A 15,652-nucleotide genomic window follows, 5' to 3' on the forward strand; every position below is an offset into this window, starting at 1 on the left:
ACAGCAAAAACTGCACAAGTGTTAATAATAGCTAACGTCTATTATCATGAATTTGTATTTCCCAGCACTGTATATATTTACTTAACAGCTTTTACCACATACTTAAAATTAGAAACTAAACTGCTAATTAGCAAAAACCAGAATGTCATTGTTTAATTTTTAGTTTTATGGTGTATTAAAAATCTTGGACATCTTACAAATCAAATATTTTGCTATAGCTGTGTGTATGTGTATGTGTGGGGGGGGTTACTACTATGAGGGTGACAGAAAATAAGCAAGCAATGTAGACAGTATTTTTTTAGCTCATACCATTTTAGCCATGAAGTGTTTTAGAGGCTTAAACAGTGAATTGTTGAAGCTTTTTAAAACCGGATCAGTTTAAACAGGTTAGTAACTACTAATGAATATCACATACAAAGCCATAAAAATATAATCTAAATGATTTAAGGTATTAAAGTGATACCAAGGATTCTGTGTGAAAAGTTCTGATTACATTACATACCAAGGTGAAAATATAGAACATGAGTACCTAACAAGAAAGGAGGCAGACAGACAGACAGACAGACAGACAGACAGATGAATAGATGGACAGATGAAAGAAAACAAGGAAAAGAATACACAAGTAGATGATTATATTCTGAATAAAGAAGTCTCTTTGCAGAAAAACTTAAAGTTATGTTTTACTCTACTGACAGTTTTAAAAAGTTCTGTGTTCCAGGTGGAGGATGTATGTCTCAGAAACCCGGAAGAGAGGTGTGGTCTCTGCTACTCATGACAGCTCTCACATATATCTTCCAACAACAAGTGGTACCAAGAACTGCTTGAAAACCTTCTTTATCTTCAGTAATTGGAGAGATACAGGTCATTGTAAAAAGATTTAATGAGTGAGGTTCAAAGGTATATCTACTAAGAAATATTTCCTTAAAGCAAAGTTAAAGCCTTACTCACTTAGGCATTCTTGTGAATAATGCAGTAAGGATACTTGGACTCCATAGGGAGAGACCAGCATTTTCCCTAGGCCTAGGAAGGGTGGATGGCCAGCAGGAAGTGAATTAGAAGCCGTTATTAAAGTGTTCTTAGGACTTCTCTTGCAATGCATATCTGTCCAAACATTTGAATTGCTATAAAATCTGGTTGCATCAATGGTAATGAAAATAGGTTGTTTAAAAGTACTGGAAATAAATTCTCTAGAAACAAATGTCTGTCTTACTGGTGCATACATAAGTGTGATTACTGTTCAGAAGAAACTCCAAGCTGCTTGAGGGCCAACTCTGATGGCAATGAGTGGGTGTAATCAATAGTAGATTATTTGCAAGAGCCAGGAGACTGGATGTTCTCTATAGACTCTTAAAGTCCTCTGAGACTCCAGTTTGCTCCGTCTTTAACACCTGACTGAGCTACTAAGCATAACCTCATTGGAATCATTGGCACATTTTAGACAACTGTTTAGTGTATGTAGTAATCCCAACACCTTTCCAGGTAGTTATTAATTCTTTGTTCTTGAATCCCAGATGACAATTGTGTATTGTCTCTAAGAAAAGATTCTCTTCTGTGGGCTGGGAGTGAGGACAAATGAGAGCACAAAATAACAATTGTAGGATAAGGATTAATGTTCTACTGGAATGCTTTACAACATATCACAAATGTATGTATGTGTGTGTGTATGTATGTATGTATGTATGTATGCATGCATGCATGGGCCCCTTTGGGGAGCTAAGATTAAGGATGCCCCTCCCAATGAGTTATGTTTCTTAGAGATAGGAAGGGAAGGAGGTTTGAAAATGTAGGTTGTCATGAGTCAGTTCCTGGCTTATGTTTAAGTTTCTGGTCCTTGTATCTCTTCTATTGGTAAACATGAGTTTTCTAGTTCTATGTCTTAAAACCGAGTTACTGAGAGATTGCTCTGCATAATGGACTTAATGACCCAGGACAGTTTGAACACGGATCTGGAATGAGGTGTGTCAGGAGAGCTGCGCTATTTATATATGAGCAAAGCCTCCACAGTCTGTCCTGCAGTATCCTTGCTTCTATTAATAAGCCATGCTCCTCAGGAGTACCTAATTTGACATCTATCTTACATGATTAAAAGAACTGAAAATAGAAAAGATGTTGAATGACCTCTGCCCTAATAACCCACTATTAGACTAGGTGTCCTGATAGACTATGACTGCCAGGTGCTAGATGATTTATCATCATTGTTTCCTAACTCCTAACTTCAGTAGGTTTGGGCAATTTTCACACTGCTCTTTATATACCAAAGACCTCTCTGTTCTGTGATTTGCGCCCATTCCTTTCTTGACCAGGTATCTCTCTGTCTTTTGCCCTTAAATGTCATCCATTCATGAAGGTTTACGAAGTGTTCTAAAAAAATAAAAATAAAAAAGAAAAGAAAATCTTCTCCAACACTTGTATCACATTTGCATTCATTTTCTAAATTATCATCATACTTCTATATGGTTTTATAATTAGTAGATGGTGTTTTTGTTGTGTATGAATTTAATCTCTACCCCTTCTTGAGGGTCAATTGTCTCATCTCTTCTGCATAGGGGACATAGTAACATTGCTCTGGTTCAAAGTGGTTGTGGGTACTTTCCCAAGTTTCTGCCAAAGAACCTTCTACTGATACTGGTGTTTAGGAAGCTGTTAGGGTTTAAGTGAGAAACATCCCTCCAAGGTTCATGTATTAGAACACTTGTACCCTAGTGTTAGGCATTGTTTGAAGGAGTTATAGAGTTTGTCAAAACAGATATATCACCGAGGGCAAGCTTTGAGAGTTATAGCCTTGCCCCATTTCTCATCTCTCTCTTTACTTCCTGGAAATACAATCAGCCAGCTTCCTGCTTCCACTGCCACAGACTGTGTTCCCTGACACGATAGACACTTTCCCTTTGGAAGCAAAAGCCAAAATAAACTTTTTCCTTGAGGTCGTGACAATTCATCACAGTGATAGAAAAGTATATAATCATAATTTTCACAGCATAAAAAGAACAACTGTAACAAAAAGACTGACCTGAAATGCACAAGGAGTATTGTCCACACAGTAAACTCGCAGGTTGTAGTCCAAGGAGTTACAGGACATGCAGCCAAACACAGCCACCTTGAGCTGCTTCACTGCACAGTCTGTGATTGGCTCTCCTGTGAGGGCATATGTTCCAAAGCTATCAAGCAACACATGACAGGCAAAGGGATCCAGGAGGCAGTAACAGGATGTGGACTCATCCTCCACTGACATCACTTCCTATTAGAGAAAGATGTGTTAAACTTCTCTCAGTTTGGAAACACCATCGGGCCTAGCACTTTAGATAGATATAAATAAACAAACTCTCCCAGAATATTTTATTGTCTTAAATATCAATGTTAGATGGTTGTTTTCTATTAAGATAACAGCTGGAGGCAAGAATGCATGAAATGGGTTATGTACAGTGTGGTGTCCATTTTAATAGGAATGATAACAAAGATTGCTTTGAAATTTCCATTTCTAGTTAATTGCTCAATACCAGTTTGTAAGAAGTTGAACATTAACCTCAATAAGCAAACTTACATTATTATTACTTTTCCCTCCAAGATCTACTTCTGAAAACCTTCTAAAATACCCTTAAGTTGATGTTTATTTTCACTCCAATACTTTATCCTCTTGCATTTTGCCACAATCATTCACAAGGGACCATTAAGTAAATGATTTGGATAAGATGCACTAGAATATTTCACCCTCTCTGATAAGAACTTCAGCTTGTGTGACTGGTTTGGTGGACCATAAATCTAACACCATCTGGATGGAGAAGATTGTGCACAAAAATGAGAAATGAAGTGGAAGGGGGAAAAAAAAAACTCAAGGCAAAACAAAACACAAGGGGGAGAAGACTACAACATGACCCCTCTATGAACTTTATAGCCCAAAACATTGTCCTGTCACAGTGCCAGGACACAATACACAGCAGGATATGTTCTAGAACAAAGAAAATCGACTGGTCTCAAGATACAGCTGGACTCGGCAAACAAATTCCACTGAAGCAACTGTGTATTTTCTCCTAGAGAAACATGATTTTCTTTGACTTCTTTTGCCTGAAGTACTTCCTAGGAGGCAAGATCCCAGGACTAGCCCATGCAGGTTACTAGGTTCCGATAACATAATTCACCTAGTTTCATGCAAACTGACTTCGGTTGGACATAAAGAATTCCGCCACTGGACAGGCAAAGCACTGCTTTTGCTTAAAACAGTAATTCTGCTGAAGCCTTTCTTGGCTTTGACTGTCTCTTTGGCTGTTAGCTTCCTATTATATATTTGCATTCTTTTTTCTTGCCTCTCTAAGATTGAGATGTATCTCCTTATACGTACTTATTTACACAGGAAAGCCGTGGGTGATAATCTTCCATGTATTTGCTAATGCTTTAAACATATATTAGGTACATACTGCGTGTTCCTGGATACTTACAAACGTAGCCCGTCTTCCTTAAGCTAAATCTTCATTGACACAGAGTAATGTCAGTTCAGAAAAGGACATACATGGCTTAGGAGGAAGTCTGGAATCCCATCAAGCAAGAACATAGTGTATGTGTCTCTGTGGGTAATTACTACTGGGTTCTGAGACCATACAGCTTTGGATTGTATTTCTCCTCTGTTTTCCATTATTATTTGAAAAGGCTAGCAAATACCTAGAGGTTTGTATAAAATGAATTCCTTAACTGCTTGGCAACTAGAAAATGTTCAACAGCTTCGCAGCTGATCTGCTGTGATAAGAATGGTTAAGGTTAAATCTAAACCGTCCAGAGAACCCAAATCCCATTTAAAGAATAACACACACGCAGGATCTCACCTCCCACTTCCCCTGCTGGGTCCTCTTCTTCAAGTGGATGTTCCAGTGCTCTGAACTGACGTCTGCACAGTGAGGGATGGTCAGTGCAAAGGGAGTTGTGACAAGCATATCTGGAGGCCCACAGGTGACTTCAGGACTCAGGAGGACTTCAGATCCATCTGACTGCAGGCTTCAGAGATGAGAAAGGATGTGAAAGAGAAGCATGTAGAAGATGAGGGACTTTGAATGAGAACTTACAGATGGGGATAGTCTATAAGCAGGGTGACATCCTTTTGTGGAATGACTTGGAGAACAGGGCTTAACTTTAAACTACCCAGGCACCAAGGTTGACTTATGGTTAGTCTTTAACTGGTTTCATCAGCGAAAATTGACAACCGGTCTTTTGGAAACAAGGAAAGAATTAAAGAGCCCTAAAATGCATCTGCAGAGCCAAGCCCAGCTATCAAATGATCATTCTCATTAACATTGTCCTATCAATGAAAAGTTCCGAGAATTTGATAGAACTCGGTTGCCTCAATTTCAGATCCCTTTCCCCAGACAATATATCCAGTACTATTTTAGTGCTACTAAATGATGAAACAAGTTATTATGCAACAAAACACTACCTTGAGTATACACAAATTAGACATGATGATTCTAGTTTAAAAAAAACGCTTATTTCTGCAATGTGCAAATCTATCAGTTCCATAATATTTTACACTGACTGATCAGTGGAAAGCTATAAATGTACATAACCATCTACGTGAGATCTAATTTTCAAATCTGAATTTAAAGCCATTTCACCCAACTCTGGAGTTCAGGTTTTCCTGTGCTGTAATTATTTACAACAAAATTGCCATTGTAAAACCTGCAAACCCAAGTGAAATTTCAGTGAAAGAGCCATACCTGATTGGCCCCCTCTGTTTCATTATACAGCTCCCTTCACCCCACCCATATTGAGAATAGAACAGAGGGCCACTGAGTCATACTCCAGCCCTCAGCTTTATTCAGCTCTCCCCACAAGCAATAAGGAGATGAAGTTTATATAACAACAAAGAGTGAAAATAAACTAACAGGAAGCCTACTTAATTTCTCCCAACTGCCTGAGTGTTGCGGAACAAGTATTTGATCTCTTACTTGCTTTGTGCCTTTTCAAACCAAAGTTGATATGTAATCTTCCTTCTCTGAAAATCGTATCTGTGGGCAGTGATATTTCTAGATGGAACAAAACTTAATATCTTAATTTTTATTTCCATCAATAATAGTAATTTGCACTTTTGTGACCTTTTCTGTCCTTGACCACCAGGGAGATTTACAACTATTAGTTAAAACCCTTTATTCACTTGGGAAGACATGCAGTTATTGTATATAGTCACAGAGATGTCAGTAAACAGGCTATCAGATAAACCACCCTAACTCTTTGACTCACAACTCCTGTGTTCTATGACCAGACAGTATCTTTATTCTCTGTTACCATCAAGAGATTTCTCGCCAAATTGCTGGCTCCTGTGACATCCCAAGGAAAGATGGGGATGGAGAATATGATCCAGGTTGAGTCACAGATAATGATTCAGGACATTTAAGGACAAGACGGGAGGAAAGCCTTTAATTGAGTGTGGACAAAGACAAAGCTCAGTAAGTAAAGCTTGGATGGTATTTGCATTTTCTCACATTATATAATATATGACAAGGGAGGATTCATGTCCCTGCTAGAAGAAAAGCCAACACACTTTTTTTTTCTAAAATTGCTGTGAGCTAATAATAACTGCATCTATTAACAGCAGTGACTTCAGAACCATAGTATGAACTAGTTCACCTCATCACATAACCTAGTATGCTTCCCAGATCGAAAGCCTTATTGCCTGGGACCTTTGTTACACAGCTATTAGATTGCTGTCCATCTATAGATATGTATACATACATTTGTAGGAACATACATATATGCCTATAATTTAGATCTTCTATATGGTAAGATAATTTGAGATCTGGGTCTTATCTCTAGAAGAACATTGTGATCTGAGTTAGCATATTTATTCAGTAATGTGTCTATGTGTCAATCAATAGATCATTCTTTAACAAAAGTTTCCCCGCCTTAGGAATACACACTATTGGGATTTTAGGAACTCTGGTTACAGGGATGGTCTTCCTGCTCGGTCCTTGCCTTCTAGTCTGCTTTCAATTCAGGCACATGCCAGTTTGCTCTGGCCTCGAGGAATTGGGACTATTTTGCTGCTCTGCAGTGCTAGACATGTCCTCCAGACAGCCATTGGACTCCGTGTCCTGTTCAGGGCTTTGTGCAAATGACATCCACTAATGAGGCACTCCTTGCCCATGCCCTGGTAATTGGAACATTCCCTACACCAAGAACTGACCTTTGCCTTTCTTTTGCTCAGTGTGTCTAATGGACTATCCTATTGGCTCATTTGTTCTCATGTCACCTCTAAGTTAAGATGTACTCTCCATGAGGCAAGAGATTTCAAAGTTTTGTTCATTATTGCATTCTTAGTGTCCAAACATACTGATAGTAAACATTCAAAACGTTTGTTGAAAAGAATACAGAAGCCAGTATAAAGGGGCTCCCACTGATCAAATCTACAATATTTTGAGAGTCAAAATAAGTAAAAGTACAAAGTGTAATAACACAGGAAGGCATATAAAACATACAGGAGCTACTGATATAAACTAATGAATAAGGAAAACTTAAAACCACCCAAATGCTAAGGAATAAACAGAAAACCATCACTTAATAGTCGATTCTTGAGCTAACCTAGATTTGGAAATGATATAAATCTAGTAGGGGAAGAATCTAGTGAGAAATTCTATAGTTTCAAGTACTTACCACAAGGTACTTGCTAATTACAAAAGCCTACTATTGTTTCATACGGGTAATTTGCCGTATACAACTTGACACAAGTTCTCAACCTTAATATTGACAATAGTTGAAGGAATAGACAAAGCACACCTGGAGATGCCACACAGTGGTGAGAACTCAGCATCTCCTCCTGTGCATTCCCAACTAATACCTCACAACTTATACCTCATCGTTGGGAAATATGAGAGGAACTCATCTTGCTGGAAGGTGTACAACGTAGTCCCTCTGTAGGTTTGATTGTCACTGTCATAACATTCAAAGACAGAATGGTTTCGGGTTCAAATAGACTAAAGATGGATGTCGACCAAATGCAATGAACTAGCCTGCGGTTTTCATTTGCCACAAAGAAACTCTGTTCACTAGGTAACAGTGTTTTATCAATGCAAATGGTCTGACTGTGATACTTTTAAGCCTTTAGTTCATGTGTACACGTTTGCATTTTGTTCGCATGTGTAAATACATGGGGAGAGAATACAGTGAAGCTAATACATATCCGCCCTTACAAAACTTCATCACATGAGATGGAAATTCTGTTACCAGTCTCCAAGTTTTCATTAAGCTGGAAAATGTATTCAATGAGTGAATGAATGGATGAATGAATGAATGAAATAGAATAGAATTAGGAGACTCAGGGAGAATTTTTTTTTTCAGAATTCTGTTGCATGAAACATAAGCTGGAGGAAGACAGTAGCATTGCAGGTAGTGTTGTCTGCCCTGTGGAATAAGCATCCTCCTCATCTATCTGAGCTCCATCACCAACATTACTAAACTTTGACCTGGCTGGTGTCCTGCTTAGGCATTGTGCCTTTTAACTCAGCAGTTGCTGATCTGATACTAAACTTGTAAGAGATCATTTTCTTCAGGACCAAACTGCCAGTTTCAGGGTCTGAGTTGAGGTTGTCATTGCTGCTGTCTGCCCCGCTGTACTTGGTAATCACCATGTCTGTCTTCTTCCTGATGACCTAGATCATACACTAAGGGATTTTATTCCCTCGCTTTTATGCACAGTATCATTCCAGAATCCAGACAGGAGAGTGATAATAGTTTTAGTATGTTAGAGCCTTAGTCAATACATAATTAAATCATATTTTAATGGAACAGACATAAAAGACAGATATCAACTGTAGTAAAACCAGACCCCTGAAAGCAAAGCTACTTCTAGCTTTCTCGAGTTTTTAACCTAGGAGATATACTGTTCTCATTACTTTTATAATTTTTTTCCTTTCCATTAAAAACCCATGTTCTGACCTAGGGTACTAAACGTTTCAGGGTTTTTTGTTGTTATCTTTCCTTGACCACAAATTCCAAAGCAATTCACAGGAGAGAAACATCCTAGACTCTGCAGGTGAGCTGGGTATTTCTCACTAGTTAATCTCAAATCATGAACTCATTCATGCAAACTTTTTTTCTTACAACTCCTATGCAGGCTGCAAAAAACAAAAAACAAAAAACAAAAACAAAAACAAAAAAACAAAACAAAACAAAAACCCCAAACACCTGGAAAGACACTGGATGTGGCAAGGATCTGAAGGGAGAAGGAAGTAGGCAAATTGCCTATTTGTTACAAAAGATTTTGCACATTTTATCTTCATGAGGTTCTAAAGCAGGACTGTGGCTCAGAGTTTTTTGGGCAGAGTAGTGCATTCTATATTCCTGGATGCCTCCAATACAGGTTTGTTCAGTGCCTGTAGAATAGACCCAGGAATTCCTACTTCTTTTACTTACAAGGTGTCCTTGGCACTAGCATTTGAAAATCGAATTGTCCTTAAGACAATATTCAAAGAACTCTGCATAAAAAAAGGGACTTGGCCGTTTCAGATTCTTCTAATGAGAATTCCCTGTTTAGGTATGCACTCAAGTTTTTAATTGGATTGTTGGTTTGCTGATATCTAGTTCCTTGAACTCTTTATATATTTAACATGGAGTTTTAGTTCCCTTTCTACCAATGGGAGAAGAGTGCCTCTGACCTTTTGCCCACTATGAGGGTTTATGCCTAGCCTTATTACATCTTGTCATGGTAAGTGTGGTTGAAATCACTGGGAGGCCTGCTCTTTTCTAAAGGGAAATGGAGACAGAGGAGAGACGGGTGGGGCTGGGAGTGAAAGGAGGGACGACTGTGGTTGGGATGTATTGTATGAAAAGAATAATATGATCAAGTATTTAAAAAAAAAATAAAAGAGAGATTTGGGCTTTGGATAAATAGAGGGCAGCCTCCCAAAATGGAGTTGGGGTGCTGGTCAAGCTTAATGCTTAGTGTTAAGGCCTTCGATGCTGCTGCATCAAAGAATGCCCAACAGCAGCTGATTTCGCTTCACATCTCCTGTCTGTAAGCAGCATCCATTCCTTAGCCAGGATGGCAGGTTGGAGGTTCATTAGCAAGGACTGTGAAATAAAGCCACGGTGCATCAAGCCATTTTTATCCCATTAGTTGGGAAGCACAGATTGAGAACACTGCATTAAAACAGCCTCCCCCCGGGGCGGGGGGGGGCACAATTCACGAGGGACCAAAGTGCATCTCTACCATTCAAGGGTTTAAAGATTTGGGTCACCCACCTCGTATTATCTAAAAGAGCATCAAGGGAAGGAGGAGGCAGCACAAAGGGGCAATGGGATGGGGAGGAGAGTGAGATGCACACTGGAGTATCTGAGCTTGTTGAAATGGAGCAGCGCCATACTGAGAGAGATTAAACTGTTTGCATATGTTAAACGGCTTTCGTTTACACACACATTCGTGGGGGTGTTTACCAATTAATATACTAAGGAAAGCACAAATCATGTGCAAATCACCAGTTCCTAGACACAATTTAAGGCTCATCTTTCATGCAGTGTTGGGCTTTTTAGAAGTGAAATGATGCCTTGCTGTGAAAGAGTGAGGGGGGAGAGGGAGAGGAGCGGATCTATGCATCATGCCGCTGTGACAGTTTTTAATATCTAGTAAGTTGTTTATTCATTTACATTTTGAATGGGGAAACAGCTTTCTCTGGAGGAAATGTGAATCTTATTTCATTTTAGTCAGGGAAGACCTGGGGAGAAATGAGGCCCAGTGTCTTCATTGCTTAGCTCCAGGGATGCTACTGAGTCGAAGGATGGGACAAGCCAATGTCATGTGTCAACTTTGAGGCAGAATTGAGAAGGGAATCTAGTACCTTATTAGTGCCTATTTTGTATGTGTGTATGAGTGTGTATGTGGCTGTGGGTGAGTGTGTCTATGAGTGTATGTGTTTGAATGAGTGTGTGTGAACGGGCATGACTGTGTATGTGTGAGTGTGTATCTATGCTGAGTATATGTTTATGAATATATGAGTTGTTTAAGAATGTATATGAGGGTGTGTGTGTGTATTTCAGTGTGTGAGTGTGTGTTTATATGCGTATGACTATATGAGTGTATCTATCAATGTGTGTTTGTGTGTATGAGTGTGAGAGTGTGCATATGTGTGTGTGTATGTGTATGGTTATGTGTGAGCATGAGCATGCATGAGTGTGAATGTGTTAGTGTGTATGAGTGTATGTGCATATGAGTGCACATAAGTTCATGTGTGCTGCTGTTGGGTTTGTGCATCAGGTAGTGGTAGGAAGGAACTGTTCTGCAGGACATGTTTGACAAGCTTAGAATTTTATTTTAGGAAACTCTAGTGATTAGCTGCCAGGGCCTCTTGAATGCCAATCAAGGGCTGAATGCTGAACTAAGCACTGCATCCCCAAAGCTGGGCTTGTAAGTAAATGCTGGCATGAGACTTGTAACTCCAGAGGAAGTCTTGGGAAGATAGAACAGTAGGGTGTGTATAGTGATCACATAGAGGCTTGAGTTTCTGCCCTGTTATTGCTGTAGCACAAACAAACAGCTTTAAACAAGCTTTTCTTACAGGCCTGAATAGCAGAGACCCCACTAAGCTAAAAGGATTTCTTGGCCTTTTCCAGTTTCAGCATCCTGGTATGCCTTGAGGTAAGGCCCCTCCTTCCCTCTGCTAGGCAGCGGCATGAAATTCTCAGATCTCCCTGACTCTGTCTCTCCTGTCTCCTTAAGACCGTTCATTGTGCTCACCTGGATAGTTTGTAGAAGCTCTGCTTCTCAAGGTCTTTAACATTATTCATACCTGTAGAATCCATTAGCAAAAGAGAAGAACAGTCCCAGGACCTCAGAGCCTCATGGGGCATCTTTTAGGGAGCCATTATGTTTGGAATCCTCTGTTCCTGCTCCGTATCCCATATTATGTCCCAGTTATGGCTTAACTAGTCAAGCTTTTGCTCCTTTTCAGGGTTTCAGTGCTGTAGCTGCTGGAGGCAATACTCCACTATCCAAGGAAGAACTCTGTGTTTGCATATAACCTCATGGAGACCTGAGAGGGTCTGGTGGCTCAGCTTAAAGACTATATCCAGGGAGTTAGGAGGTGTATGGTTTATGTCTTCCAAGGGCCGTGTGAATCATCTTAGCATCACAGGGATAGCCTTCCTGAGGGCTGGTGTCTTCCCCTGGCATTTTTATTAGACTATAACTATGTGAAGTGGAAAGGATGATATATATTAAATATCTTAATAGGACAGGTTATTTCTACTTCCAGCATGGGTAATAAAAGAGATGGCCATACAAATAAAAATAATTACGGGACGTGGTGCCTGCTCACAATGTGCAATCAAACCCATGAACCAGTGACTTTCCCCTTATTGCATTAAGGTGTACTTTCTCCTCCGCTCTATTAACAGCATTCAAAACCATTGTTATCTTGTCAATGGCATCTTTAATTAAAGACTCCCCTGGACCACTCTAATCACTTCCCATTGTGAGCTCACTTGGGCTTCAAATGCACTTTGATTAAAATGATGGCAATTTGTATTGAGTTGTGCTTGTGGGCTGAGGGTGTGTGAGGTAGCAAAGAAAGCAGGGTTTGGTTTGGGGTGGAAATCTTTTCTGCAAAAAAAAAAATCAAATCTTAAATCGACAATCGATGTATAAATTCTTTTCTTTCTTTTCTTTCCTTTTTTTACCTTTTTCTGTATTTCATTTTGGCATTATACTCCAACATAAATGACTTTGTGAAGAAATCATCTTGATTTTTACTGAGGAAAGAAGTATAATCTCCCACTAAAGGTGCATTAACCCCTCTAGGCCATTAAGATACTATTTGATAAATTGCTCCTTTTATTACAGCGCATGGCAAGGTAGCCTGGAAGAACGAATGCAGCTCCCAAATGGCAGCAATTTACTCCCCTAGCACTAGCCGAGTCCTGCTCTGTTGTGTTACTTAGGAATCACCTTTCCCCAGCAGTTCCTCAGCCTCGTTGTGGAGTTAATTAATGGCAAATCTCTCAGAAGGGATAGGGACATGCCATCAATTTGATGCACCCAGTAAAAACTGTTCTAAAACTCACTTAAAGCAACACAGTGGATCCAAATCCTAGACTGAGCCCTGAGCTAAGAGGAACAAGGAGAGTTGCACATTATCACAACCAAGCAAAGAAAGCCTGGGAGTGCATGGGGATACAGCATCTTCAAGGTGACCTGACACTTGTCCTGCCAGGCTAGGCAGTCATTTTCTAACTCGAGTTCCAGTTTACTAGGATTCCACTGTTTGGGATCATACAGTAGAGTCTTAATGTATAATCAACAGATAGGAGAATGATCATAAATATCAGTAAACACAAAAGCACTGGAGAAAATTTGCTCTTTTTTAATCAGGATCTTGAGAGTAGACCATTAATATTTTCACTGTAAATGAAAGACTTGCTTTTAAGCCCAGAATTATGATGGCATCATGGAAACAATGAACCCCTCCAGAGAATATCTGTTGTTGATGTAATTAAAATAAAATAGAACCAGAGGTGGAGGCGGTTTAGTCAGTGAAATTCTTACTGTGCAATCGTGAGGACTTGAGTTCAGATCCACACTACCCATGTGAAAAACTAGATATAATGGCATGAACCTGTAATCTCAAAGCTAAAGAAACAGAGACAGGATGGTACTTGGATGTTGCAGGCCAGCCAATGTAGCAGTATTAATTAACTCTGGGTTCAGTGAGAGATGGCTGTTTCGAAAAACAAAACAAAACACAAAAAGCCAAAAAACAAGAACAAAACAAACAAACAAACAAACAAACATCCAAGGCAGTGAGCAATTGAGAAAGATAATAAATACTGACATCTGGCCTCCATATGCACAGAGATATCTATGTGTATATATACACTTATACACAGGAACATGTATATATATATATATATATATATATATATATATATATATATGAAGTCTACAATACACAAAAATCAAGACTGGGTCTTCTTGAAATTACAGGGATATAATTACAGCTGCTATTGATATTAAGGCAAGAAGATCTAATGTCGAAGTATGTTTGGTTTATGGAATAAGTTTAAGGCCAATCTAGATAATTAGTGATATCTTATCTCAAAATGAAAACTAACAAGAAGACTTGAGATGAAGCTCCGTGGTTAGAGCACTTCGCTAGCATGTTCTAGGCTCTAGCTTCAAACTCTATCATATAATGAGTAAGTGAATTAGTGAATAAGTAAATGGTATTTAATGGTTTTCACTGGAGTTCTTATACAGGATGTTACTGTATCATCTTTATCCAAATCTCAAAACAGTTAACAACATGTCAATTTTCAGGTCTGGAGAAAAAGAATGATTTGCTTAAGGTTATCCTGGCTCTTGATGAGGCCAACTGGAGCCCAAGCAGTGTGAATTTCTGTGCTTCCCCCCAGTCTGCCATCCCATCTTATTTCTGACAACGCTTTACTTTTCAGGCAGTGTCAATGCCTAAGTGGGCAATAGAATCTTGACAAGTGCTGCATGTCAGCAATACATTTCAAGGAACTCCAAAATGGCAGGTAGACTCTTACCAAGAAAGGCAGAATATTTCACCTTGAAGGAAGCAGGGATGCAGAGTCTATGGTCCACAGCCTCACATTAGACTTGTAAGTCAGACTGTCATACCCTCTTGCCTGAGGATGAACCAAGATGGGGGTCCTAGGCTCCCCATCTACTCTCCCTGATTATATTAATCATGCTGTTCATTTACTTCCTCTCTCTCTCTCTCTCTCTCTCTCTCTCTCTCTCTCTCTCTCTCTCTCATTTTTCTCATTTTTCTTATACATTAGAGAGCTATATTTATTCCCTGGAAAGAAATCCAACGTTGTTCCTAGAACAACTGTTACAAGCAACTCTAAAATGACCTTCAGTTGGCAAATCTCTCTCTGCTAATTAATCATCAGGTCTCAAGCCAGGATTCTAGGCAATATCTTCAACCCTTTAATCCCCCTCAACACACACACACACACACACACACACACACACACACACACACACACACATGTGCGTGCACAAACACACACAGACTCCCTTGTCTTTTTTACCTCCTCTCCCTTGACCCCAATTTGGAGATCAGTGAATGGATCTCAAATGTTCATGATTAGAGACAAGCACACTCAATTGTAGAGTGGCTATAATTTATCATCCAAACTGGCACTTCTTGGAGGGAGGAAAAATAGGACTCTACCAACAATCCTACATGTAGGGTACTTTTATGATGCAGGCTTGCCCTTTGGTAGTAGGGATGAGGCAGTACATAAATAACGCCTCTGAAAGTGACCCATGTCAGGTCTCCCAATCTGAAGCCTCATCAATCCTTACCATTAAATCAGTTTTATCCTTCCTCCTTCACTTCCATGGGAAGTAGGCAATACCACTAGAGGTAGAACTCACACTTATGTCTCCTTCCTCGTCCCTCCTCCTTTAGGATTTTGTTCTGCTTGGTTTCCTTATTAAAATGCATGACAATAACACCTACCTCCGTACATCTTAAACAACACGATGGTTGGTCTTGATTGCCAACTTGACTGGATTAAGAAGCACCTAGGGAATTAGTGCGGATGTTCCTGTGGGCATGTTTGTGAAGGCATTTGCATGGACAACTGGACAATGAATGTGTGCACACACGAGGCCTCAGATGATTCCTCTGCACAGGAAGGTGATGCT

The 15,652-nt window shown here is 39.6% G+C and overlaps 1 protein-coding gene across 8 annotated transcripts in view; it reads right to left on the bottom strand.

Moving 5' to 3' along the window:
• Unc5d (unc-5 netrin receptor D) overlaps nt 1-15,652 on the bottom strand; it is a 506,034-nt gene that overhangs the window by 36,234 nt on the left and 454,148 nt on the right. For all 8 annotated transcript variants that reach the window (XM_076913983.1, XM_076913981.1, XM_076913982.1 and 5 more), the window contains 2 exons: nt 4,815-4,983; nt 3,011-3,238 (listed from right to left, as the gene is read on the bottom strand). In XM_076913983.1, the coding sequence (XP_076770098.1) occupies nt 3,011-3,238; nt 4,815-4,983 (397 nt within the window). The remainder of the gene's footprint in view (nt 1-3,010; nt 3,239-4,814; nt 4,984-15,652) is intronic.

The sequence above is a fragment of the Arvicanthis niloticus genome, chromosome 16 (genome assembly GCF_011762505.2).
Source record: "Arvicanthis niloticus isolate mArvNil1 chromosome 16, mArvNil1.pat.X, whole genome shotgun sequence".
Taxonomy (NCBI): Eukaryota; Metazoa; Chordata; class Mammalia; order Rodentia; family Muridae; genus Arvicanthis; species Arvicanthis niloticus.